This window comes from Plodia interpunctella, chromosome 24 (assembly GCF_027563975.2).
Source record: "Plodia interpunctella isolate USDA-ARS_2022_Savannah chromosome 24, ilPloInte3.2, whole genome shotgun sequence".
NCBI lineage: Eukaryota > Metazoa > Arthropoda > Insecta > Lepidoptera > Pyralidae > Plodia > Plodia interpunctella.
Genome location: NC_071317.1, coordinates 3,819,851 through 3,847,708, shown reverse-complemented (window position 1 = coordinate 3,847,708; position 27,858 = coordinate 3,819,851). Strand labels below are relative to the sequence as shown.

Below are 27,858 nucleotides of genomic sequence, written 5' to 3'. Positions count from 1 at the left end.
TGTTTGCACTATATGATAAGAATAACATTTTCTAATACCACTGTACCTAATTTTAAATTTATGGCTATAAATTAATATAATAATATAACTATATTCAAATATTTAAATTCGTACTCTCTGTCAAAAAATAATATATAATCTACCAGTATAATCAATAAAACGAATCTCAACTTTAAATGATTTCAGAGAGTGCTATTCTTTTGGTATCGTCCCACCCTAAAGGGGCTTTTAAAGGGTCATTTAGACCGCTGGCTGAAACAGGATACAGGAATGATTGGTCAACTACTCTCTTCTGATTGTGACGCTACAAAGCCAAGGGTTCGTTTGAAAACATATACTTAAAAATTCTTGAGGATTCGGCTATGGTTTTACGTCTGACATCACATCTTTTTGAGAATGCTGTTGTTGCCTCTCAGCTGTAAGTAGGATGTGGATTGGTTCCATTCAACGATGGAAACCGCACGATGCGAAATGGTAAACTAAGACGAAATTAGTCATACTCTCTGTAGAAAAATATGAATAGGTTTTGCAATAGTTTACAAGCAATTTATTGACGTACCTACTATCTACCAACGTAGCCTGGCTTACGCCAGACAATATCTCATCATCTAAACCTGAAAGCCTACCACGAAATATACAAACACGCACGTTTACTAACGTTACGTACGCACGTTAGCACATTACTAACGTACAAATGCTACCTAATTTTCCCATATAGTGTACGCATCGTGTAAAAAAAAGGTGTGAACACAATACTACGTGTTTTACCCCAGTGACTAGAATTTGCGTGAATGAATTGTGAAAGAAATTTTATTCGCCCAAAACCAAAATTTATTTGCTTTGTTCTTTTGACTTTTAATTTAGGGTTGGCAAAACAATGTTATACTAGTGTAATTAGTATGTATAAAGAAAGTAGTAGGGTTTGCAACAAATATTGCATTTTTTGCGTATTGTCAGTGGACAGTATTGCGGATTCAATGTTGATTGAACATGACTATATATTGTCCGAAAAGCCAAAAAAACATAAAATTAATGATATAACTCGGTACAAACATAAAGATAATGAGAAATTTATAACTTCCTGCGTGTGGAATTAATTGAATTTCAATGAAATGTAAAAAGTCACATTGATTGCAACGGAATTGGAATAATTGGATTTCAGCGAGGCGTCTCAGTCCAATCCTGATCAAAATTACCAAACAATTCGATTTTACGATTAACATTTTCAGCGATCCTCTTCGGATCGCCGTTGACAACGATGGACTGTTTCTATCTGTGTGTATTTTTAGGAATTTTAGGTAAGAATATTAAAATTATTCTTCGCCGTAATTAACATTATTATTATCAATTATTACATTATACAATCAATAGCTTAATTTAGAACAAAAATCTTTCTTATTTCTCTCTATTTTTGTTTGTATTCGCCATTTCTTTTTCAAACATGCCAGCGTTCATATCGACATCCCTAGTAGTATTGAAATATTGTGCTACAGAATTAATACTTTTTGGGTACTTAGGTACCTATTTTATTTATTTATTTTACATATTTTGGTAAATTTACAATAAAAAAATTTTTCACACCAAATCCTCCATTGGAGATTGTATAAGGCGATTGATAGGTAACAATGGAATTCTCAAAGAAGTTTGACGTCAGACAGTTGGGCGGCCGTAAAATCACAGCCGAATCTATTTAATGAAATGAGGGAGAGAAAAGCCAGCCACAATTACTACATACTTGAATGTCCAAAAAGTACAAAAATACTTCGTAGTTTCCTTCGATTTCTTTTGCAATCATCTTCCAGAAATGCTACTTGAAGAAGTGTCCGTGAAGTTCTCATTTCTGAACATTACTTTGCAGGCAATGTTATCTCAAGTCCTACAGAAAATAAGACAGAGATCACTACAGAAAAGGCTGTGGAAGTTAAACGTGTTAATAAAACGGCAGTCAATGTTACTGAGCCTGAAGAAATCGCGGACGAAGGATGGGAGTTCGAAAACAAAACGCAAGTAGACTACAGAAGGATCCTTTACAGCAGAACTGTTGGAAAAGGAAAACGACCATACATGGTATTGTAATGCAAATTCTTCTCATCATTCATTAGATAGATCCATTGTCCAGATCAGATAAATATCAGAGTTTGCATATTTGAGTGTGTGAGGATGTTTATTACATAATCATGCAATATCTACTCGACGGATTTCTATGAAATTATACAGGTATCTAGACTATAACCTGGCATAGCGGAAAAGCTTCATTTTAGTTTAATTATGACTATTATATTACCAATCCATAAATGTCAAAGTCTGTTACGATTACCCCGCTAATGAAGAAACTGATTTAGATTTTTTGTTCTGGGTATTGTTGAGTTCAAACATAAGCTAGGTTTTACAACTTAACTTTTGTTTAACATCGGAGGTTCTGCATTGAAGGTTGGATTTTTATATAAAAACACACAAAATCATTTCGTGGGAGTATATGCGGGCAACAGAGATATTTCCAACCAGTGCAATAGTTACTGATTACAACTACATTTTAGGTATATCTACAACTGACAAAAGAATCAGCGAAAGCCCACAAATACCGTGGTTGGCTGTGTGGAGGTGTGGTCGTGGACCAGTGGTACGTGCTCACGTCGGCTGCTTGCGTGGAAGACGCAGATCACTTCTATATTGTGTCCGGAACCTCTAAATTCGTCGACAGCTTCGACTATAAGGAGGATCACTGCGTCTGCAAGCATAGGCGAAGGGTCGTCTGGAAATGTATTCCTAAAAGTATGTACTACTTTCTTTATGTCATCCTAATGTTTAATTTACTTCTCGGTATCGTTATAGTACAATAAAGAGTTAAATATTATTACATCAAGTGGGTCATTATCATCTATAAAGAAGTCCGTACCCCAGCATTAAGGGCATTAAAATGGCTTATCATGAATTGCATTAGATCACTTCATCGATCATTTCGTCGTTTTTCTCCGAGTGAGGGTAAATATTTAACACGTTATAACATTGGCGGAATTGAGATAGCCTCTAAGAAGAGTAATGCTTCTAAGGAATTAAACCTCTGCATTGACTAAAATCTATATGATTATTAATTTTTCTTCACAATAACATTAGCACAGAAAAGAAAAATGAGCGCCTTTACACTTTAATCCATATTTTGTTAATTCTAGATTACAAATTCGACTTCCAAGACAGTATAAAATGGTCTTCCAACGACATAGCCATAGTAAAGGTGGACAAGCCGTTCAAGTTAAAGGTTTGCGAGAAAGGTTGTGAGTTTGCTGTGGACCGCATCTGCTACAACAACGTGAGCAGGGAGCTGGAGAAGCCAGGGACCAAGGGCTACATTGCTGGCTGGGGCAGTGGTAACACCTTCAGAGAGGTATGAATTACATTGAGGGGTATTATGGTCATCAGAATGTTTTGGTCATTGACATGCTATCTAGGCAGCTTTATTTGGGCAATTAAGCATTCGATTTATTATTTTCATATACAACATCGCCATTAAATTGGTAGTCATATATTTTTTTAAGGATGATGTTATTTTCCTATTTCAATTCAGATAGAATGTCAATAAATAATATTTTGCAGGGCGTCTATCGTCGGCAAAAGGAGGGAGATACTACGAATAGACCAGCGAATGCCAAAAATCTACAAGAGGCGAAAGTGTGCATCATGGATAACGAGCAGTGCGCTAAGAAGTGGGCCCAGCGGTTCAGGAGCATCATCACTCAATACATGATCTGCACCAAGGACGTCATGAAGAGGCTCAGTGAAGTCTGCGAGGTATAGTGCTCGTTATTTGTTTTGTTTCTTTTTCACCATATTGCGCTTGTGCACACGCACAGTAAAGGGTTCCGTAGATTACTACAACAATCAAACATTTTTAATATTTGTTAATATAAGTTTTAGTTGAACTTTTTAAAGATTTTAATCTCATTAAATTGTATTTCTTGTTCAATTAGATTACACTAGACCTTATCTCCCGCAAGGACTGCAAATCCACCCACGTTTCTATCTTGCGCGAGCTTCCTTGTCAGTGAATTTCTTAATCATGTCTGCAAGTGCAATGATGTCGGTTCATTGCAAATATTTCCTTACAACTTTAACACCCTTGATTGTATATTTCCTAGAAGAAGTATGCCAATTGCACGGATGTCGACGACGGCAGTAGCCGACGGGACCTGGATCCAGATGTGAATGCCAACAGCATTTCTCTGGATCTGGGCAGACATCTACGAGATCCCGATGACTACACTGCCAGGCGGTCTCTCATGCAAGGAGGATTTTGCGAGGTAGGTTTGAATACCTAATACTTACTTACTTCCCTACTTCCCTCGAGGACTATTTTCCGCAGTTAGGCCTCTTGTCTGGGCCCTTTCTGCGTGCGGAAACTGAGCCGCTGATTATTTCAGCCAGCCCAGCTCCTTTAGGAAGCGGAGCACCGCCGATGGTGTACGGCAAGCTTCGCTCATGGTCCCTGGATTTACCAGGAACTCTTCTCTTGTTGATGCAACGCCACGACACTCCAGGAGGAGGTAGCTTGCAGTTTTCTCAGCCTCCATGCATGCTCTGCACAGTGGGCTGTCTGAAGACCTAGGGTGAAAAGGTGTTTGTTTAGTGCACAATGACCAGTAATGATACCAACCATGATATTATCTACACACAAACACTATTTATTTTCGGCCGACTACCTAGTGTACCTACTACAGAAGCAATAAATGTTTGGGATTGGTAACAATTATCTCCTTTAGAACGACCACGGCGGCCCACTGATAGTCAAGTACCAAGGCAGAGAGAGAGTAGTTGGCATCATCTCGGCTTGCAAGATCGACCCTAAGACTCACAGCTGCCACGGGCCCTTCTTGTACACGTCTGTGTATAGAAACCGGCAGTTCATAGCTTGCTCCATTCATAAGGAGATTGAGTGAGTCTTTTTATATATTTATTTTCATTACTTACATATCTCATCAACTTTTACGGAATGATTCCAATGCAACTCAGATCAATTTAAGAACCTATAAATCTATACGAATAAATCTATATATGTAGAAGAATCGAATTCATACAAAAAATTAAGGTCGCCAAGTGGATCGCGTTAGAGGAGATGGTAAGCCCCCTGTTAAGAAATTATTATTTGTACTTCATATGTACTAACTACTTAAAATTTAATTGGATTTGTTTTGGCATTTAATAGGTAAGCAATTTTTTAAGCCCATGGACAGCCTCGCAGTTTTACTTTGGTAAATTTAGGTATCGAGAGTAGCCCATAGCTGATTTTCAATTACTTCTGTGTTTAATAAACTGTTTGGACCTCTCATATTTGTGTTTTCTCCATCCTTTTATCTATAGTCCATTGTTAATTATGTGTAAATTTTTACGTACAGTTAACATTTGCGCTGAGGTATACTTGTTATTTTATTTTTTTTAAATTGTAGTGAGAATTGCAGAAGAGTGTTCCGTACAGGCATCACCCATGAAGAATACTCCGTGGACTGGGAAGGAGTGTAAGATTTACTATTTATTACTTACTTGTATAATTTTAACTAGCACCGCCTTGCTATACAGAGCTAAGAACTGTGAAACCATAGACACGTTTATCTGTATAGAAGGCTTATCAGTGGATGCTTACCTATATAATTGACTCAGTGACTCAAAGAGGATCTTGGCCTCCGATACTAGAATTTTTCACTTCATTTCCTATTCTACGCTAACTTCTTAGACGGCTTTTCGGAGAGCGTCTGTCTCTCAGCTCGTCTCTAGCAGTACCTAGGACAACTGTCAGGTCATTTCCTTCTTGACCATCTGTACGCGCCCTGCAGCTTCACTCCCGTGGGAATTTCGGGATAAAAGGAACCCTATGTACAATTATAAGAGTTACTAATAAAGCACCAAAATTTTATCGAAATCATAATCGAATAAAAAACATATTTTGCAGAGAAGAAGATGACGAGCCGCAAGCGCGAGCAAGGTAAAATAAAAGATGTCAAGTATCTACTAATTATACGAAAAAAAAAACACGACTGCATTTCTAGCTCAAGTAGGTACCATAACATAGCTAGCTCGTATCGGGATACAAGTCGCCTGTGAAACTTTAGCGGTATCGGCATACATTGCTGGTTTTTCATTTGGGGTAAATAAAAGCTCTCACACAAACTACTCAATGTTCGCGCATTCTCGTCAGGAGTACGACGGGTCCCACTGCTGGAAAAAGGATTTTGGCACATGGATTGGCAGATCTTGTCATGGAGTTAACACGTTTTTCTTCTTTAATAATGCTGAAATAAAAAGATGTGTCAGTCCTACCAGGCTGTAACCAAGAAATTAAAAAAAAAACATATGCATTGCCGTTTTCACAAGTCAAGGAGATATTTTTTTTCCGCTCACATCACCATGATGCTAATTAGAGCTATACAAATTAGTGTGTGTTACCTATAACTGTTTTACTTATGTTATTTTAAAATCTATCACACAGATCATCAGCCAAACAAAATATCCAGTTATTAAAAAAACTGTCTTTTGTTACAGCGAAGAAAAGAGCATATTGAGAGTAAAAACGTAAGTAATTTAATTATTAATATTTTATAAGATTTTTATTACCATCTTTTATTTGAGTTATTCCCCTTAGTTTCAAATAGCTAATAACTCATAAGGACTTAGCCTGTTATACCATGGCATTACTAATGGACAACACTCAACTCACGACAAGAATAATGAAATTCTAATAAAGTTTTCAATTGCTAATCTTTTGTCTAGAGACAACACAACAGAAACACATAAAGAAGAAAAAAAAGAAAAGGAACCAAACAAAACCGAGTTAGTTCCAGAGGTACCCAAGGAGAAAGAGAAAAAAGATAAAGAAGAACCGAAAGTGAAGAAGGAAAAGAAAAAGGTTAAGAGACAGGGTAGCAGTGGGAAAGACAAAGCTGAGGTATTCTACGAGTCCAGTCGAGAGGAAGATGTCAATGAACCTGAACGGGATGAGTAGGTAGATGAATAGTAAGTCTCATGATGTATGAAAATATATGTTATTGTCTAGAACGCTATTTCATTCTTACTTCATACGAGGTTATTTCGGGTTGAAATGATGGACACCTATTGGCTAGATGGCGCGATGACCTGAGAACGATTGCAGGGTACGACTAGATGGACAGTTGCGCATCTCAGGAGAGGCCTATGTCCAGAAGTGGACTACTATTGGCTGATGATGATTATAAGTTTTTATTTACTTATAGTCAACAAACAAAAACATTAAATAATACAAATTACATATCGCACATTCATAACCAAACCGTCACTAAATATAAAACGCAAATTTTCAGAAACAGCGTTTAAAAGAAAATTTGCAATTTTCAAGTGCTGCAAAATTGTGATAATTGTTATGAATAGCTGTGTTTTTCTTTTCTTAATACACGAACGCTTGGTCACCTATAAAAAGTATATTATTACAATTTTAAAACTATTTATTTGTAGTTAAATATAATGTAAAATAAAATTACCTCACAAAATAGCTTATGATGATGATATATCTACCTATGATGGTAAAAATGTTTATTCCGATGGAATTTTGCAATTCAATTTTAAGGCAGATATCTTCAACCATATTCCGACTATAATAAGTGTTATTTGTAGGCAGCTTTGCTTCTGGTGACCTTATCTATCAATTTGTTGGTTATGAGGTGAGTAAATGAAACAAAGATTTTCAATATACGTATTTGATCGTGAGCTCCATGTTAAGATCACATCACAAAGCCTCCACCGCCAGATTTAATATTAAGCTGAATAAGTAAATCTGATTGTCGTAGTTATCGCAGTCTCCATCTTTGTTGTGGTAGATCATGATAGTTATGATGTACCGGGCCGCGCTCCCGCTGTTAAGAGGCAGGTCGTCTTCGTGAGGAGCGAAGCCATTTACAGTGTATATGCCCTGGAAATATATAGTTTTGTTTACTGCTGGCTTGATGTCGTCAAGGTTGAGATAAGGTTAAAATTCCGCTTTGCCCAATAAAAATCTGTCAACATCCGGAGTACACCGTTATTGTAATCGTACTGAGTCAATATAGGTCGGGCTTTCCGCACTTAGTGTCAAATTCAGCGCGTTGGTGAAGTTCAAAGTCATGGAACTTGCCTGTGGATTTTTCAAGTACTTCGGAGTACATACTAATTCCATGGCTTTGACACATTAGACCAAAGCGAAATGAACAACTCTTTTGATGTTTAATTTCAATCGAAGCTTTTTGTCAATAACTGTTTGAGCTACGACGGTTTAACCTCGGGAGCTACCAGAAAATGCTGAGGAGAGAGATAAATTACTTACTGGTGGGAAAGGACATTGCGGTGGAAGTCCAAAATATCTTATATATTTCCAATGTTCACTATCTACATGGAGTTCTTCACAGAGATCGCAAATCTCTTTAGTGAGTACCACCTCAAACTTGCCTGACACTTCTTTCTTTACTATCACTACTATCTGAAAACAAAAAAACTATGTATAAGAAGTTTTTATGTCAATTTTGACACATAAAATACGTCATGTCCGTGCAGTAGACCGTTAAAGATTTTCCACATCTTGAGCCAATACTGGGTTCACCATCAGGTCATGCATATCATTATAATGCACTTGCCCCTACTGCCAGCACCAAGCGCAAGCGGCATATATATACAGATATTTGTTTCTGAAGTAATTTGCTGGGTGTTTAAGTACCATGAAACATAATAAAAGAGCTAAATAGCACGACATTACGTCTACACGTTAAATACTTTTAAACAGAGATTGTGGAGGTTAGTAACGTGATTCGTGTCTATGTTTCGTGGTAGGCCTTCTGATTTCCGCAAAACGTAGGTACCTATACAAGACAAAAAAAAACTTACTCTGAAGTGGCTTTCTGGCAGTTCCTTCAGAATCCACATGACCCCTGATATTGTTGATATAGTTTCATTAAAACTGACCACTTCTAGTCCAGAAGTGTTCATACTTGATAAACTTTCTTCATCCGCCGTAGGAAATATGGACGATTCGAATATCAAAATATACTCACTGTCGTCTGACGGCTACAAATTATAAAACTGATTTAGTAAGTATTAATAAATCATTATCCTCACTGTCGCGTCTGTTTGTACGCGATAAACTTAAAAACGACAGGACGGATTTTTGTACGGTTTTTACCAATAGATAGTGGTGATTCCTGAGGAAGGTTTAGATGTACTTATAATTTGTTATGGTTTACTCGAGCACAGCTAGGACGGGCTACACTAAGAACGATGTTATTTATCTGCTATCACTTATGCAGTACCTATATAGAATAAGTACCTATGTAAATTTTATATTATGTACATTGTTATGTACATAAATTATTAGTACCTATAGGTACAAATTCTAAAGTGGGTTAAGATGGTAGGGCTTCACGATGGCTGACCCTCGCGTCATCTCGTGAACGGGTGCTACCAGGGGGAACTGATGAACTTGATTCTCATACACTTTGTTTGGTAAAGCATTATTTTATATCTACTTATTTGTTTTAGCACTGGATCATAATCGTAACATGTTTATGTATCTACTACAACTTTGTTAAGCTTAGGTAATGAAAAAAACTACCTACTTAAGTACCTATTATAAGAACAATAAGTTTCTTTCGGCATTTTCCTAAGCAGGGCGTTCTGAAATGCGAGTAATTTGTAGCTTTAAATAAGTAATATTTAATTCAAAACTTGACGTGAAAATAGTCTGTGACATTCTTATCTCTGTTTTTGTTCCAGAATTAATTAACATAATTATATAATTAACTCAATTTTGCATTCATAATATTAAGTTAAACAAAATTTAAAAAAAAACTTACGGCACCAGCCCCGCCACCTCCTTGGCCCCGACATAGCCCTAACGAACTACAAAAAACTAAAAACAAAATGATATTAACAGACATGACAAATTCCTGCAAAATTATAAAGTAGTGTACTTGAATTACCTGTCTTATAAACGCAATTGAAATGGCGTGTAGGATCTGATATGAAAACCGTGTTTTATAGTTATCTGTAATGTATCTTGGATAGGGAACGACAATAGTATTGTATTTGTTTATATTTTGTTGACACAACGTGGGTGTGTTGTACCTACATATGACGAACCGAAACTGTAGCATAACACGCACACGATAGTGATGTGAGGTAATTTTAATTCCCTTCTACACAAACGATTTTGTAAAAAATCTGCAGTCTTTCAAACGGAGGCGACAAATACAATTTTCACCTTTCTACAAGTATATAGGTATGCTGCGATGAAGAGGGAAATTTACTAAAAGACCAAGTTTTCACACGATGTGTTCTACTCAGCCGTAAGTAGTAATATATACTTAGTGGGTGGACGGTAATTCCCTATTACCCTCCTCCACCACCAGTGGGTAAGTTCAGTGGGTGGAGGGGTCGGGATGAAGATATTATCTTCTCTTTAGCTCACGTTAGGTACATAACTCCGGTTTCACAGAGATGTGCCATTAACAAAATCATCATTTTCCTGGCACTGGCCAACTGGTAGAATAGACAGGTACCTAAGTATGATTCAAATTATTATTTTTCCTCATCTTTAGTTCAATGTCCTGTTTTTCGCTACGTGTCGTCCGCAACGTGTCAATTCCCGCTTCCTTCCATGTAGGGATCCAGTTTCCTACACAGTCCCATCACGCTTTTCGCAGTTTATCCCGCCCCGATTTCCACTACTTGCCTCGCCTATTTTCCACAACGTGCCTCTGACCCATGTCCCGCTACATCCATCTCCAAGTCTCCCATTCCAGCTTTCTGCAAGACGTACCGTTTAATCTTCGACTATTACGTCCGTTTTTTTATCTATATTCTCTATATATTTCAAGTTTATTTAGTGCACGTACATATAAGCGTATCTCTGTGGTTTAATGCTATTTAAATAGAGCCCAATGAAAACTTACCATGGACTTTGTGAAATGTACAATATATTATTTATTCTACGGATCACTTTCTTGCTAGGATTACACGCACACCTCATGCAAACGCGATTCTGACGGTCATATAAATCTATACCTTGGGAATGAAACATCAATTGGCTAGAAAAATAGAATTTAATTTGACCCTCAACCTCTAAACGGCAAAATATTAATTATGTTCACAACATTTATTTAAAAGTATCTAATTAAATACGGGCCTATCACATCATACATACTACACAATGAATCGAGAAAGGTGAAAAAACGAAAAAATAAAATAAGTGTTTAATAAATTTATTAAAAAAAATACAAAACAAAAAACGAATCCATGCTGCTATCCCAACGTAGATTACAAAATAAACTAGAAAATATGTTAACAAGTTATATACATAAATATCATAGTGCTTAAAATGGCGAGAGAGTAACAATAGGTAGGGGTAACCCCGTGTGCGAATGACTTGACTACATAAAATGCTTAGAATAGTGCTTCGTCACAGTGGTCACGACAGACATGAAAGTCCCTCCAGAAATTTCCTCAAGTTATATATAGAATTACTTGAATCACAAACCTTAGTTCGTATACAAAATGTTTTCAGAAAACTAAAATGTTCTTTACAATTTTAATGACAATACATTTGCGTATAATAGCAGAACTAATAGATTATTAAATTAATATTAATAATTGAATTTTATTTCTCAATTTTTTTGATTACATTATCACTTCAGTGACCACTGTGCCTACGACCTTATAAAATACATATATTATGCTGCCGAATTCAACCCACAAATTTAGAAAAATACATTAATATAAATCCACTGTTTCTATATAAAATACATCTTTGTTTACACTAAGAGACCAATAATTTCCGAACGTACGTCCGCTAATAGATAAATAGTTTAAATCTTATTATGTCAATTTATATATTACTTTCAAAATCTTATATTATACGTAACCTAATACTGAAAAAGTAACTGACATCGAGGGACCGTTATACAAACTTACATAAATGAGATATGTTGGAGATTCATTCAAATACTACGGTAGGGAACAGCGAATTTCATTAAAAGTTATTGCAATATATGAACTTCAAGTTGGCACAAATACACAGTAGGACGAAAAACGGGGCTCCAAACGATGCAATTTAAAATAAATACACTTAACACTAGTCAAATCCTTTCAAACTAATTTCTATAGACAGTTTAGAACCCCGCTCTTAAGCACCTTAATAGTTTAAAAAATATATTACTTTCTTTTTAGTTTTTCTATACTATCCGTACTAAAAATATAGCTTCTTTCTCGTAATAATATGGAAGAATGCTTAAAACATAGCTGCATTGAAAACAATCTGAAATAAACCTAGGTACACAGCGTTACATCTAACTTTAGACTAGAGAAAACTAAAACATACATATAGAGATATAAATTTTCGTTAAGTGTCTTCTAAACTATAGCTCACTCTCTCTAACACATGGCCGGCCTTAGGAACGACAAGAACAAAAGACCATTCAGCGAACAAATCGAAAAGAAACTTAAAATCGCTCCGGTAATAGTGTCGCAGGAAGAAATGTAATTTCCACACAATAAAAAAATAGCGCTTGTGAAAAAATATACCTAAGACCAATTTTAAATTGACCTCAAAATGGTTGAATTAGAACTATAACAAATTTTATAGGGACCAGTCATCAATATTGAAACTTCAATCATCAAAAGACAATGACGCGTAAGTATTTTCCATCTAAAGAGTAATTTTTAACAGACTTATTAATGATAAATGTTATTTTTTTATTATCCGGAAGCAAATTCGACCTGCGACTAATAACGCCGATTGCACAGCACAAGGCCAATGGCTCATTTCTTAAACACTAATGCTTCTTATAGTGACGAATGTATCCCGTAAGCTTAGATAAATTTCTTCAGTGGCAAACCTTACGCCTATTCATTTATCTAAGCTTAGCCAAGGCGTGCGATCAGCAGTCGTTCTTCGGGCCGGCGCAAAGGAAAATCAACCTTAACTCTAAACGATTAGGATCGGAATGCGACGGAGCCGTTTCCGCGTGCGACAAGCGAGCTTACATGCGTGTTTTAGAAATAAAAGGTGTTCGTGATGTCGGTACGTGATGTTCGGCTCGAGGGACTCAATGGATGACGTTTACTGGAACCTGCGACACCTGAAAATGGTATTACAATTATGTTTTCGTTCTTATTCTATTAATGAAAAATAGAGGTTATGTAATATATTATGTATGTAAATCTATATGTAATATATTAAACAGATAAAAATCTGTTTCGCAAGTGTTGTATAAGGCTAACTGGCAAAAATCTAAAAATAGATTTATAATTTTGTTGGTTTGCCTGTCAGAAAAGAATATGATAACTTATCAGAAAGTTCAAATTCAAATCATTTATTCAGAAATTAGACCTTCACAGGCACTTTTTTTCGTCAGTTTTTATATTTATAATTATTTCTCTCAAGCTACAAACTACTGGTATTTTTGAACGACCACTGTTTTGAAGAAACGTCGAAAGAAACTCATTTGAACAGTGTTGGTCAAGTGTCAGAAGGGTCTGGCAGTGTCATCGTGCCAGAAGGGCTTACCATTTTTGTTTCTTACAATGTCTTTTTTTCTAATAATATATAATGTAAAGTGATGAAACAAGCACATAATTTTTTTTTTGTAAATATATGTAATTTTAATAATTATATTGGCAAAAATCGTTAGTCGTCTCGTACGACAACACGGGAGCATAGATGTAAAAGTTAGGAAGAAAACCCATCATTAAGTTTGGTTTGCGTTCGACTTTTTGAGAAGAACCTGGGCTAATATTGGGCGTAAACCCATCTGTGCACGGGAGGATACTCTGATACTCCGCCGCCGCCAACACCCACTACCGTCACCTGCAGGCGCCTATCATCAACTTTTACGGAACGATTCCAATGCAACTCAATTTAGAAACCTAAAATGAATCCCATTCATAGTAACAATAAATTAGCGTTTTAGGTCGCAAAGTGGATCAAGTTAAGAGATGATGGACACAACCTCGTTCCTGGGCGGGGCGGGCTCCACCGTGAGCAGCCGCGGCTTGTCGTCGCGCGGCTCGTCGCCGCCGCAGCCGCTGCCGCCCACCGACATCGCCGCCAGCGCCGCCAGCACGCTCTCCATGTTGGCCGGCGCCGGCGCACTATCGCCTTCGCCCTGGTTTTTATAAACATCGTTTCTTATTGTTCTACAGTTTAGTGTTGTTTGCTCATGGCTATGTTAATTTTATAACTTGTAAGTTAAACACATTTACTTTTCACTTTACGGACCAATAACAACTTCTTGTTAGGTTTAAGACAAGCACTCGCACCTACACACTTATGCACCTAGTTTCGCTGACTTATGGCCCTTTTACCTGGTTGTTTACACCAATTCGTTTAATTTTATGCTTTTATATTATAAGACTTGTCTGTTATTTCTTTCGTGTCTGTCGCCAAAAAAATAAACGAATTATCTATCTATTTAAAGACATTAATTACATTCCACACTCCCCGTTTAAAACAGAACTCGATCATTTCCTTTATAAATCACTTTATAATTAACCACGTAAGTCTGTTTCGAGTGTTAGTGTAGTTTAACACACTGGTATTACATTTTATTTAAGTCGCCTAAAGGCATCTGGCATGACATTTACGACAACCTACAGATGTCTAGTGTCGAGTAGTCGCATTACCTTCTGCGGGCCAGGCTTGAAGAAGTGCAGATAGCAGAATCCTCGGAAGCCCTTCCACACCATCACCTGAGGCTTGACTCCGCGCTCAGATAAAGCCTGTTTCAGATCGCGCACTCGGGTGTTGGGGCTGATGTTGGATATCTGTTGGCAAGACAAAAATCCTTGAGTTTTATTTGGACCTTCAAAATAAATACAAATTTTTAGGATTCCATATTATATAAGGTAAAAACGGCACCCTTATTGGATCACTCCATTATCCGTCATCTTTCAAGACTCTTCTTAGGAACGTTAACAATAAGATATTAAGTTTAAAGTTATAAAAATACTCAATGTCTACAATGTCATTCAGCTGTGAAAAAAATCAAACTTGTCATTGAAAGATAGTTGTATGACCATAAACAATTCTACAACAATAAATATGAAAAAAAAAACTGATTTTAACAGGGTGTTCGAGAACATATAAATATAATGTTTTTTCCCTGTTCAACAGGAGACTTCGATTCATCTTCCAGTTCCCGGCCGAACAGAGACAATCCACCTTTATTATCAAATCTCAGTGGGAGACAGGGAGTGGACGTACCTTGACAGAGAAGTCGATGACAGGTTTGGGTCGCTTGGGGCGGCGCACTCGCGACTCCTCCTTCTTGGTGGAGTCCTCCTTGTTGGACTTGTTGCTGTTGCGGCGGCGACTCGCCTGCCGCGGCTTCGACTTGGCCTCCTCGCCCTCCGTTGTGTTGCCGCCCTGTGTGATCGTCACAGTCAAAGTTTTTATCATATGTCAGAAACTGGCAGCCTGTCCTTGCTGTGCTTTGCTCGGGTAAAACGACATAATCTCACTATCTACTTTAGAAAAACCTGCATACAAATCCGTTGAGTAGTTTTAAAGATCTAAGTATAGTTAGTTGGTGTCCACCTGCAGCACGACACTCACCTCGCCCTCGCTGTGGCTCTTGTGCGAGCGCGTGCGGCGCCGCAGCTTGCGCGCGCGCGTCGCGCCGCGCTCCTCCACGTCCGTGTCCACCTCCTTCAGCACGCACGGCCGGCCGGCGCTGTAGGGATTACGACATACATCAATAAAACCTAAATCTCGCTTAAAATTCATAAATAAAAAATTAAGGCCTGTTTCATAGCTTGCAGAGAAAATATCAAATAAACATATCATCACATCACTACTGGGGCACAGGCCTTCCTTATGGATGGATTAAGGAGTATGGACTATAACCCACCACGCGGGCCCATTGCGGATTGGCGGGTTTTAACGTCTGCAAATGTGGCCGGGACCAATGTCTAAACTTGCCTTCCGAATCACGCTCAAGATAATACATTTTCGGCCACCCATTAACCGCAATTTTCACTGCGGTGTCACTTCTGCGCCATTGAGCTCGTCCATAACAATATAGCCTATCAGACACTTTAACACGAGCATTTTCGATTATGATTTTCTGTGCATACAGAATCTGTGTCACACCTTGAATCGATCAAACTATATATATATATGTATATATATATAACACTCTACTACATAAAACTCTTGCGCTCACTCACTAAACACTCACTAAATAAAACTCTTGCGTTATTTAGTGCCTAACTGACAAGACAACAGGAACTACTAGGCGTAGAAAGCTGAAATTTGGTGTCACGATTCCTAGGAGCACCAAAGGATTTTCTGAAATTCCCAGACGAAGTTGTGTGCAGAAGCTAGTAATACTATAAAAAGTAATGCAGGCAAAGAGGACTCACAGCATTTCGATGTCGCGCAGTTGTCCGAGTATCGGCATCAGTTGCAGACGACGGTTGGACAGCAAATGCCACAGGATGCCCACGGGCCGTTGGCTCATGCGTTGGGTTTCAATCACCTACAGTAAGGGCGGAGATAAACACACATATACTTATTTTTTAATTTAGATCTCTTTCTACTATTTTACACTTAAAATGCATTTTTAAGTAAAATTACATAGATTAATAATGCTAAAAAAATTCACGTGATTAATGGACGACCCCTAGACCAATTACGCGCAACATATCGTTCTTTCTCACTCAGTACTAAGCAATATGGTGGATATGAATGAGTGAAACTACAACATGTTACACATCAATATCCCCAAATTTAACAATAAATGGCACAAAGAAAAATTAAAAATGTCTTCCGTAATTAAAAGAGGATACAAAACACTTGTACTAAGAGACCTTAGGATCAAAATACCTCGGTTGGGGTGACAATAATGTCAATCGGGACATCATGGGGGCCGAACAATTCGGCCGGGAGCGTGTCGAACACTTGACAATCGTGAACCGTGGTCACCACAATGGTGTTGGGCTTTATTGCCTTCATGTGCATCATTAGGCCAAACTCCAGGTCTCCATAGCCTGCGAACAAATTTAAATGTCCCATGTAGTGCATTGTATTGTGTGTTCCAGTAGATTAGGACCACTATATCCTCCCGTGGGTAGCTATCCTAAGGGACACAAGGGCTTTTGAAGATGATAGAGATAACAACAACAACCGAATCTTCAATATGTAAGGTTTACATGTTTCAGGGGCACCACAGCCACGAATGCATGCCCGGAAACACTCCAAGATGCCAGTGATTTATTAGACCGCTTCAAAATTAAGTTTAGTTTTATCAGAAGAGCCAAACCAGAGGAAGAGAAAGAGATTACCTCTTCCTTTGCCAATGCGATATCCCTCTTTGGAGACGGCCACAGATCCCATCACCACCAGATCGAGAGTCACGGAATCTTCAATACCTGAAACCAACAAAATGTTTTACATGGAACAGTTGTGTCAATTACATACAACATTTATAAACGTTAGTAATAAATATAACATAATTGTGAGTATAGATTGTGTAATTATTTGCTAATACAACTCCAAAATGAACATATTATGAGGAATGCTAAACAGATAAGTGTTATCGTATTGTTTATCCCCTTCAGATTCATATCCGTTCACATGGATGTGCGCGCGTGCTCCATGCCCTTCCAGACACGGCTTACTTGATAGCAGCCGGCCTGCAAACTCGCAAACGGTTCTGAAACTCACTGTTCTCTAGTCACAACAATAAGACTTGCCGTGGGTCAAATGGCCCAGTAATTCAAAAACTAGTTCACTCTTCTGTAGTTATAACATGGTGTGATAGGACTCACCAATAGGCTTGCCGTGGGTCTCCATGCCCTTCCTGGACACAGCTTGCTTGATAGCGGCCGGCCCGGTCTCCCCCTCCAACTCCAATCGGTTCAGAAACCCGTTCTGCAAGCGAGGCACTGGCACGTATAGGGTCTTCTTCTGCTCCAGGCACATCACCCTGTAATAGATATATAATGTATGTGTTTACATAATTAACTAGCTGTTGACCGCAGCTCTCCCCGCGGTGTTTGACCTCAGGTCAATAACTATATTTATTCAAAATTTCATAACATTTGACACTGTGGTTTAACCGTGAAAGCTGTACGAAAGTCTGTTTGTCTACATTACAGACAGACACAAACATAATGCATCAAAATGGCCTCACATTTTATTATTTAAACGCTTTTGCCCGCGGCTTCACACGCGTTACTTTGTGGCTTCGTCCGCTCATAATTTATTCGTCAGTCAATCAAATCTCGGGTTCCAAGCCATGTATGGGGATGAAACCTATACCAGAATTTAAGTTAGACTAACCGCTGTAGAACTACGAATCGCATCAACTTCCATCCAGTAGTTTTAGCATGAGGCGCGAACAGACAGACAAAAATTCTTCAAGTCAAAATAAGCTGAAAGTACTTATCCACACATGCCTAATATTATAAATGCTGTCTCTCCTGTCAAACTATCACAGCTGGCACACATTGCTGACAAACATACAGCAACAGGCTACTAAATAAATGTGAAAGTTTATATATCAAATGAACCCATTTCGCTGCGGGTGGAGCTGCGAGAAACAGCTAGTAATTAATGATAAAAAAATATGAGAGGTTCAAGCTATTTTTCGGGATACTAATAAAAAAATTAACCGGTTCCCTGACCTTGCAATAAAATAATCATGTGCGGGGTTATCAGTCAATGACAAAGTTGTGAACTTCTATTTTAGTAGGATTACAGCACATACCACAGTTTGTCATGGTGTAACTCAGTTATTTAATAAGAATGCATACAAGAATGCAGTAATACGACCTCTGTAGCCTAATAGTCATCATGTCGGTCTGTTATACAGGTTCAATCCGTCGTCAGGTCAGGATGGAAAATTATATCTTTCAGATTGACCTGGGTCTTGGATGTTTATCTATACACGTTCACTGTTTATGTCACAAATTATAGTATCGTTGAGTTCACATCGCATCACATAATACAAGTCTCGAACTAAATTGGGGCTAAGTAAATCTGTGTGATTCGTCCATATTTATTTATTAACTTCTTCAACGCAGCTACGCTTTCCACACCAAAAATCACCTCAATCTGCTGTTCCGTTTTGACGTGAAAGATAAACAAATACAGAAACACACTTTCACATTTATAATAATAGTATAGATGTATTGTAATACGTAAAATATCGTTTGTGCTTTGCATGACTTGTTTGAAAGAAACAAATTATTTTGCAGTCAAATGCAAGCTTATTACTCGTTTACATCATAGTATAGGACCAGTCCATAACTTTTCGTGGATGTCGTACGAGGCAACCAAGGTACAAGAACAGCCTAGATTATTGTATTGAAAAGCATACATTCCCCAATAGAATTTTCAGTTTGGTGACCAGTCGTATCATAAGACGAATCCACAAATTTTAAAGATATATTTTCACTCACACAATGCGAAATATCAATAATACAAGTTAACAACGATATGAAAAAGTTCAATTTGTCAACAAATGGACCAAAGGCGTGTTTCCCGAACAAGTCATCAATTTTAAAATAGAAAAGTATAGAAATTTTCGATGAGCCAGATTATATTTTGTAATTTTACATAACAATAGTTATAAAACAGTATATGCGGAACGCATTACCACGATATTGCTTGCATAACTGACTGAACCACTGTGTCGAATTGTACGCTCATATCGAACAACACTTTTTAAACCCAAATGCATTTTAAACAGGTAATTATATATAGAATGAGTTTTTTTTTTCAGAATGAGGGTTAGTGCTATTTGATTCACCGCTAGAGGCGCTGGTGTAGACATGTTAGCTATAACTGGATAAGAAAGAAGAAGGCGTATAGTAAGATACATCTATTTCTCATCTTCGCACGTTTCTAATTGCATATCGCCGATGGCAGCGCGAATCCGGGGGAATTATACTATCCTATTATTATATTATATTATATTATACCTGACGTATCCCTATTCTGTTGTTGCCCATCAGCGACCAAGGCAATGCGTCCCACAGAAATATCTAAAAACTAAAACGCTCATTGTATTTCTATGAACGCGTTGCAACAACTCAAGTCACATACCTCACAGGTTCCTGTGGCTTATCAGGGTTGACTTTGATAGTGTTGGCATTCTTGAAGACCTCTAGTTCGCCGAGCCTCGCGGCCGCCTCCGGAGCACCCTTGAAGTTGGGAATGCGGTTGTACACGGGCCGCGGGAACATCGCCAGCCCATTGGTCTCCAAGTGACGCCACACCTTGACGCGGAAAGACTGCTTCGTCACCTCTTCAGGCATTGGCTTCTTGGCTGTAATATTAAATTGTATGAGGAAGGACCACAGGGAAGGACATATCTATCGAATATTAGCATTAACATCCTACTGCATGTACTATGCATTGTGCAACCACAAAATGCATTTTTTGGAAAATTACTATTTATTTCCTGGATTTAACCGACTTGTGAACTATACATATATTAATTTATGACATGAAATTATATTGAGGACACTTATGTCCTCAATATTATTTGTATTACTATCCGTTGTTTAATGTACTTATACATTAAACAACACAAGATATTTTAATACTAGAAAAGGATAAAAGTAGGAAAACGGACTCTGGACTCCCGACGCTTCGGCCTTGGAGGAAATCGGAAAATCGCACAGATGAAATTGTCGTGATCACACTCATGCTCTCTACACAAGTCAGTGAAAGGGAAATTGTCTTAATCAAGTAAATTTACATAGTTTTCGCATCAAATACCTTAACTAGAAAATTAATTTCTTAATTATAAATAATTGTATTTTTATTAATCATAAGAATCATGTACAGCTGAAAAATATAATACATTTCATCTTTGACCAGATATTTTGGCTATAAATAAAATGGTACTACTAATAAAACCATTTAACATTTCTCAAAAATAAAGCACGCAGTAATAGATAAATGCTCATTGATGAACTGTACACAGGTATATTAGGTATATACCAGTTCGCTTAGTAACTCATGGTGACGTAGTCAACGATGAAATTCAACACTTGTGTCTATAATACAGAACCAACATATAAAATGAGTGCATAGATCTATATAAACATTCAATTTATAAAGCACAAGCTGCGCCCCTCGGCCTCGCTCCCGTGGTAACAAACATATATAGGTAAACACATCACATATTAAGTAGGATATTACACACAAATTTGCCTTCAGTAAAGTTGAAAAAAATCTGACTGAATAAGAAAATTAGAACATGCCTGCCTAGATTTTTACAACTTTTTGCTCGCGGTTTCTACCACCAGGTATTTTTCCCCATTTTGCGAGATAAAGGAAGCCTATATGTCCTTCTTCATACCCCTAAAGATATATACTAAAACAAAACTGTGAAAACAGCATGAAAAATCTATGCAGTAGTTTTTGAGTTTATCGCGAACAGACAGAAAGACGCGGCAGAGGACTTTGTGTTTATAATACCTATGTGAGGATACAAGGTTAGGTATTTTGTGAAATTTCAAGACGATTTGAAACAACATAAAAGTTTTAATCCTAAGCTGTCTATATTTTGTACTTATGCTTATACATAACACAATGTTTTGTAAGAACTCATGTATGCTATGTGTTATCTACAGAGACACCAATTTAATACGTCACTGATAACAAAGAAAAGGGATTTACATAAATTATTAAATAAACATTAAGGCTAAAATTTATCATCAGAACTTCTACAATTGAATAATAAATTCATACTATTGTATACTCATAGTTGTGCCCCGAGTTTCGCTCCCATAGGGTTTCTGTAATAAAAAGTGTGTGTTCTATTCCACGATATTCTACCTGTGTGCCACATTCTATCGAAAGCCGCCCAGTAGATTTATAGTGTTGAGTAACAATTACACATCCGAACGCATTAGCATTTATGATATAAATGGGATAATATTATAAATGCGAAAGTATGTCTGTATGTTACGCTTACATGGCAAAACCAATATTAAATTTGATCAAGTTGATTTTCTATCAATTTATTTTGTAACAAACTCACCCAACAACAGTTTTTTTTATAAATATTAAAATACAAAGGTGAAAGTGATCATTACAATTTAATAACAAATATAAATGTCAGAGAGTGTTCCTGAAAGATTTTGCACACATTTTTCTATCTCCAACTAGGTATATGAGGTCAATGAACCCGATGTAAATAGACACATACTGAGGAGTTGATATTTTCAATTAAATATAGAACTGTGATTTTCCCTACAGCTATTTTTAACTTTGTTGTTTAGCAACACTTACCTCTTATGTGTACTAAAAAAAAATTCTATAATTGAAGTTGGTAGCTAGCTATTACAGTTTAGTAGATCAGTAAGTGGAATACATAGTATGAGTAGCTAAATAAATAGACTGAAAATAATTAAAGTTGTGATATTAGATCATAGATAAATATGGTAGTTTAAGATGTGAAAAAGTTGCCTGTTCAGCCTAATTTCTGAATAAATGCTTTGGCATTTGGCTAAATTCTTTCATTCATAGTCATATTCCTCATGGATGAAGGTTGTGGTCATTATGTAGATTGAAACACACACAACTTTCATGGCACTATTAATGGAGTGGTTTGCCTTTGCCTTCTCAATTGATCAATCAGTGTGCAGGTTTCCTCAAAATGCTTTCCTTCAATGGAAGCAAGTGGTGGTAGATGAAAACTACTATACACGAGTCAGATTGGTAAACAAACTCATGTGGCATAAGTAGGACCCAAACCTGGGACTTTTCGATCCACAGACAATCTTAACCATTACACATCACATTTGATGTCAATTAATACATCTCATTATCTAATAGGCAGCAAAATGGCAACAGTGGAACAAAGAAAAATATATTGTGGATTTAATGATTAATAGTAATGTATCTAATCACTTATTTTTGAAATCGTAGGGTAGATCTCTTTTTTTATATGGCATGGTGCCTTACTTGAAAAAAAAATATTATCTTTAGTATTTTACATGTTACATACTTAAATTTATTATTAAAAAAATTATAAAATAAAATTTAACAAAACTAGCATTCTAATTTAATAAAATATTCTACCAAGAAAAGCTATGGAATGGGGATTTTTATAACTAAGGATTTCTGATGATGTAATAAATTAAGCTGTACAAGGCGCCATATAAAGCTGTCTATATTGTAGTTATAGCCTTCAATGTGATGATTCAGAACAAATAGAAAATCTAATGACCTCAGCCATTGACATTTTAGTACCTACCTACAATGAAGGTAGAAAAAAATATACAAGGAAAAGCATGCGCGACTCGATTTTTCGCTCCACTATTTTCACGACTCTTCAATCAAACGATTGCCATGCCAGTGCAAATGCAACGCAGTCCATTGCTCATTACCTAAATCATTTTTACGAAAAGTGGTGGGCCGGACACTGGAATGTGACTCACGTTCACACTCCAATTATTCTACCCACAGTATCAATAATTATAAGGCGAATAAATAACTCAAATCTTTATAAAAATTACGAATAACAAATGCAATTGAAAATAAAACTGCAGCAGTATCATATAATTATCTACAAACACAAATCAAATGCAAAATAGTAATATCGTTATTAGAAAATGTGGGTAATCGAAAAAACATGCTGGAATGCATCAAATTTGATAGTTATTCACATTTTCATATGCTATCGAGACGGCATTTTCTTCGTAATTACAAGAAAACAGCGGAACAATGATTGTTATTCCATTTATCTGACAACAAAATGTGAAACTTACTGGTTTCCCCGGCCGCCGGCGTACCGTCTCCGTTCTGCATGTTGATATTTTAGTGCAATCTGGAGATCTTTTACGAATTATTCAACAATCTAAATAAAATTCATCAAGATTTTGGAAAATTAAATCCTTCTTCGGCCGGACGGAACCGTCACACACAAAAATAGAACGCGAATAAAAAACAAATGTAGCCAACTTGACAGTACGAATTTACCGGTACTATCAACATTAAGAAAAATATAGATGCGTTCACAATATACTTGCATTAAATCAAAATACGCGATTTTTCGTACATTTCTTGTAAGATTACTATAGATTTTCCCTTTATTAACATTCTTATATCCTTAAAAAGTTGTTATTGCGCTCAGATATTATTTTGTAGTGAGAGTAAAAAATTAACTTTTATCAATATAAGCATTATCAATAATAGCAACACTGACAAGGTGGAAACGGAAATCGGCAAACCCCAATGTCAATGGCGCCGAAGTCAAAAATATATTATTGTCTGCTAAGTAAATATTTTTATGAAAGAGAAAATTTGCCGTTGCAACATTTAAAAAAGACTATTTTTAGACAGATATAAGAATATGACATATGTTCTTATCTTTCCCATAGAATTTTGGGCAAGTTTAAAAAATCTCTGCAATGTTATGTTTTATCATAAATAGGGACAAATCACTAGATAACAAGTTTACTTTCGCATATTTTGTAATATTAGTTCGGATTATCCTAATCGGTGTCCCATGGTAATTTTAGGATGAGAAGTACCGTAAATTGGGAAATAATTGTTATTTAGAAATTGGGATGAGAAAAATAAAGTAAAAATACTTTGTGAGCAAAAAGCATGAGTAAATAATTTATTTTAAGTAAGTACATAATATAAATATACTAGAGTACATGCGTCCAGAAAAAGTATCTATAAAAAGGTGGCATATATAAGGCGGTCATATATTTTATTTACTAAAACAAATGGTTGTAATTGGTTTATAAACAACCAGTGTTGCCCACTGGCAAACACAGCGCCTACATTTATTTTCAAAAATTTTTGGACACTGTAAAAACGTCAGGGCCAATTTATCTAATAGTCTGGGACATGTGAAGTGGAGTAAGCATAAGCTCGAACGCGGCATCCTTCAAATTCGCGCCGCGGAGATTAGCCTCGTGGAGATCACTTCCAGAGAGGTCGCAGCACTGTAACAAAAATATCTATGATTTTGGTATTGCCTATTATTATATTTCTTGGATGAGGACGATATAGGTTGCCCTAGACAATTAGACATGTGATGTGTCTTCTCATTCTAAGGCTAATTTCATTCACATTCACAGTAGGTATTACCAAAATATAAATAAAAAGAAAGAAAAACCATAAAAAACGAGATACCTTGTCTCTGTATTTTCATACCCTTTTTTCAAGTCCAGCTGTTGTTTAAACATGCTATTATTTTCATAACTTTTGTGACCATCGGTTACAATTATAAAATCATAATATTACCTCCAAATCGGCTCCCGCCAACACGGCACTTCTGAGATCACAATTCTGAAGGTTTGCATTTTTCAGTGTTGCCACCCTCAAATTAACGCCAGGCATATTACTGCCCTCTAGATTGGCACCTGTAATGTAAAAAACTTAGTCACCATTTACGATAGGAATACACCGTTTTCTTTTACGTAAATTGTAGCAACGAAAACTATGATTCTAATAAAAAAATCTATAAAATGTGATGGTGGCACTACTCAAACCTTGTATAATAATGCTTATTGCCCGCCCTAAGGCGGGCATCAGTCCTATTATTGGATCATATGGCAAAAAACTATTTTAATAATAATATACCTTTTAAATTGACTCCTTCCATCACAGCTCTGGAGTTTGAATATGGATCCTCCATATTACAGCCTTTTAAATTGGCACCTGAAACAAAGCCATAGTACCATGATTTAAATTTAGTTTTTACACATATACATATAAAAGTTGATTAACAAATAAGGATATAAGAGGAAGTATTAAGGTAGCTTCAATACCATATAAAATGTGTAATGTGACTAGACTGAGATGGTACGGGCACATGATAAACCTTCCACCTCTCTTTCTCTTATCTTTGAGTTTGAGTTTTCCCTCTTGTTTCTATTGTATTAGAGCTGCCAAACAACAGTGCTTGAATTGTTATAATCCGGTTTGAATAGTGAGAGAGGCAATGTAATTCCAGGGTACTGTGGCAAAAGATCGTAGGCGACCAAGTAGACAATGCTTTTGTGACGTCCCTGGTGTTGCAAGCGTTGATAGCCTGTGGTGACTGAGATGAGCCGCATGCCTGTTTGCTAGCATGATTATAAAAAAAAAATCCTTAAGATTTATACATACATAGATGACCTCATGCAAAACCGGTTCAGGTGGCTAGTAATAAATAGAAATAACCTTCCATATTAGCACACAAAGCCTTGACTCCGGGCAACTGAGCGCCCTCCAAGTTGGCATGAGACAGGTCAGCCCTCTCCAGGCAGCAGTGCGAGAGATTAGCACCAATCAGGTTGCATCTTGATAAGCAGGCATACTGGAAAGTTTTGTATAGATGATTATTCTTTAGCCATTGTAGAAGGATAGTGTTGATGTGAAATGTGTAAAAAATTACTATACATAATTATACACCACATAATTTTAGACTACAAATTAATATTGTATGTCTCCAAGTTCATGTCAGTAGTTACAATTTATGTACTTATTCCTTCTTTATATGTAGAGTTATTATAATAAACATTAAGTATGTAATACTACCTTAAAATTAATATTTCTCAAATCTAGCCTATTGAGATCAGCACCAGCCAGATTGACACCTTGGAACCTTAACTCAGTGCTGTTGGAGGTCATGATGATAGACCGGACCACATCCATTCTGGTCAGGGCTTGGTTATTGACAATACTGCTTCTAGATTCCTCAATAAGCTGATTCAGCTGTGGTATCATTGATTCAATGCCTGGAAAATTTTATACCATGTATTAATATCTGTTTTGACGTCGAGCTAAGGCATGTTACATATTTTGCTCCTTCTGCTCTTTTGAAGTCTTAGTCTTTGGTAATCTATTGAAGTTACAGACCACTTAATTGCTCAGGAAGTTATGTGCAGAATGTGTAATGTAGAATATCATAAATTAAAACAAGTTCATACATACCATAAAATATTGCTTCTTCAAGAACTCCTCTTGGATTGACATTGTTATTCAGAATAACCTCGCCATGTCTCAGATAATTCAAAATCGGATCGAAATATTCCGGGCTTCTATCAATTAAATACGCGCCTTTTTTATCTGTGGCGCTTGGAGTCATTAAGTACATGTTATTGTCATCAAACATTCTGGCCAGCATTGACAAAGGTTCTTTGGCCAGAATCGTAGAGCGGGAAGTAGTGAAGCGCTTTCCACCAATATTTAGGGTTATCCAATCAGAAACTGACTTGCAACAGGCCATGTCATCTTGAAAATCTCCATCATCACCAACATTTAATTTAGCTATAGACTTTGCTATAGTATCACAGCTTTTCGGAACATTGTTACCTTCTACACTCAGGTATAATTTCTCTTCATCCCTTATAATTCTCGCGTCGATAATTTCACAGCCGTTTGACGAAAACAGTCTAATGTTTTCATTCGGCAATCCAAAGTGAAAAGAGATTTGAGATTTCAGTTCTTCAATCGAGTTTTCCACCGCCAAAACTTTACCATCTTTTTCTTCCGTGTTCTTGTATATATATGCACGTTTCATCCCGTGGTTTTCAGTCAATTTAATTATTTAATTTATACGTGACGACAATATAAAAAAAAATTGGGCGATCGATCGAACAAAAATAGAAATTAAATGTCAAACGTTTTGACAACTATTGTCACTTGTCTAGTTGTCATTGTCAGTTTGATTTCTGTTTTGCCTTTTGCTTCAATTTAAAGTTTGATCTAAAGATATCATTACCGTTTTAGTAAAAATGTATTGACCACAATGTATCCACAAATGTATTTAGACCACATTAGAATGTTGGCAATTATATGTTAATTATTTATTATTAAACAACAACACATAGTTACCAGAGCAAAATAAAATTATCTAT

At 36.6% G+C, this 27,858-nt stretch overlaps 4 protein-coding genes across 6 annotated transcripts; 1 reads left to right on the top strand and 3 right to left on the bottom strand.

Annotated features, from left to right (window-relative positions):
* The first annotated feature begins 1,118 nt into the window (after window positions 1-1,118).
* LOC128680393 (uncharacterized) lies at window positions 1,119-7,041 on the top strand. Of its 3 annotated transcripts, none has more exons than XM_053763507.2 (11): window positions 1,119-1,298; window positions 1,859-2,067; window positions 2,538-2,772; window positions 3,171-3,382; window positions 3,592-3,786; window positions 4,137-4,295; window positions 4,755-4,927; window positions 5,436-5,507; window positions 5,939-5,971; window positions 6,529-6,558; window positions 6,757-7,041. In XM_053763507.2, exons 1-11 carry the CDS (start codon window positions 1,259-1,261, stop codon window positions 6,986-6,988), a joined length of 1,590 nt encoding a protein of 529 aa, XP_053619482.1. In that variant the 5' UTR covers window positions 1,119-1,258; the 3' UTR covers window positions 6,989-7,041. The 3 variants fall into 3 exon arrangements, with proteins under 3 accessions (XP_053619482.1, XP_053619480.1, XP_053619481.1); XM_053763505.1 differs by having other exon boundaries at window positions 1,121-1,298; window positions 4,134-4,295; XM_053763506.1 differs by having other exon boundaries at window positions 1,122-1,298; window positions 4,134-4,295; window positions 5,439-5,507.
* A 664-nt stretch (window positions 7,042-7,705) lies between these two features.
* LOC128680395 (uncharacterized) lies at window positions 7,706-9,988 on the bottom strand. The gene is made up of 4 exons (XM_053763509.2): window positions 9,837-9,988; window positions 8,872-9,051; window positions 8,318-8,470; window positions 7,706-7,927 (listed from the first exon to the last, which is right to left on the bottom strand). Exons 1-4 carry the CDS (start codon window positions 9,918-9,920, stop codon window positions 7,745-7,747), a joined length of 600 nt encoding a protein of 199 aa, XP_053619484.1. The 5' UTR covers window positions 9,921-9,988; the 3' UTR covers window positions 7,706-7,744.
* A 1,239-nt stretch (window positions 9,989-11,227) lies between these two features.
* Window positions 11,228-23,954, bottom strand: lost. Its single transcript, XM_053763508.1, has 11 exons — window positions 23,770-23,954; window positions 20,090-20,312; window positions 17,809-17,966; window positions 17,323-17,409; window positions 16,865-17,028; window positions 16,402-16,517; window positions 15,593-15,710; window positions 15,242-15,403; window positions 14,662-14,802; window positions 13,989-14,144; window positions 11,228-13,118 (listed from the first exon to the last, which is right to left on the bottom strand). The coding sequence occupies exons 1-11, from the start codon at window positions 23,807-23,809 to the stop codon at window positions 13,086-13,088; spliced, it is 1,398 nt and encodes a 465-aa protein (XP_053619483.1). The 5' UTR covers window positions 23,810-23,954; the 3' UTR covers window positions 11,228-13,085.
* A 640-nt stretch (window positions 23,955-24,594) lies between these two features.
* LOC128680569 (uncharacterized protein) lies at window positions 24,595-27,618 on the bottom strand. The gene is made up of 6 exons (XM_053763802.2): window positions 26,933-27,618; window positions 26,537-26,736; window positions 26,180-26,315; window positions 25,598-25,675; window positions 25,259-25,377; window positions 24,595-24,957 (listed from the first exon to the last, which is right to left on the bottom strand). The coding sequence occupies exons 1-6, from the start codon at window positions 27,519-27,521 to the stop codon at window positions 24,841-24,843; spliced, it is 1,239 nt and encodes a 412-aa protein (XP_053619777.1). The 5' UTR covers window positions 27,522-27,618; the 3' UTR covers window positions 24,595-24,840.
* Between the last annotated feature and the right edge of the window lie 240 nt (window positions 27,619-27,858).

Bases quoted from the DNA above. Each gene is read 5' to 3' on its own strand.
- LOC128680393 (XM_053763505.1), top strand. From the start codon at position 1,259: ATGGACTGTTTCTATCTGTGTGTATTTTTAGGAATTTTAG. The intron at 4,928-5,435 runs GTGAGTCTTTTT...TTTTTTAAATTG, and splicing joins TCCATTCATAAGGAGATTGA to TAGTGAGAATTGCAGAAGAG. The intron at 5,508-5,938 runs GTAAGATTTACT...CATATTTTGCAG, and splicing joins TCCGTGGACTGGGAAGGAGT to AGAAGAAGATGACGAGCCGC.
- LOC128680395 (XM_053763509.2), bottom strand. From the start codon at position 9,920: ATGTCTGTTAATATCATTTTGTTTTTAGTTTTTTGTAGTTCGTTAGGG. The intron at 9,052-9,836 runs GTAAGTTTTTTT...TATAATTTGTAG, and splicing joins GAGGTGGCGGGGCTGGTGCC to CCGTCAGACGACAGTGAGTA. The intron at 8,471-8,871 runs GTAAGTTTTTTT...TTTTGTTTTCAG, and splicing joins TGCCAGAAAGCCACTTCAGA to ATAGTAGTGATAGTAAAGAA.
- lost (XM_053763508.1), bottom strand. From the start codon at position 23,809: ATGCAGAACGGAGACGGTACGCCGGCGGCCGGGGAAACCA. The intron at 17,029-17,322 runs GTAATCTCTTTC...ATTTGTTCGCAG, and splicing joins TCGCATTGGCAAAGGAAGAG to GCTATGGAGACCTGGAGTTT. The intron at 13,119-13,988 runs GTTGTGTCCATC...TACCATTTTCAG, and splicing joins CCGCCCCGCCCAGGAACGAG to GTGTCGCAGGTTCCAGTAAA.
- LOC128680569 (XM_053763802.2), bottom strand. From the start codon at position 27,521: ATGAAACGTGCATATATATACAAGAACACGGAAGAAAAAGATGGTAAA. The intron at 26,316-26,536 runs GTAGTATTACAT...AAAACTTTCCAG, and splicing joins TGAGAAATATTAATTTTAAG to TATGCCTGCTTATCAAGATG. The intron at 24,958-25,258 runs GTAATATTATGA...TTTTTGTTACAG, and splicing joins TGGCGGGAGCCGATTTGGAG to TGCTGCGACCTCTCTGGAAG.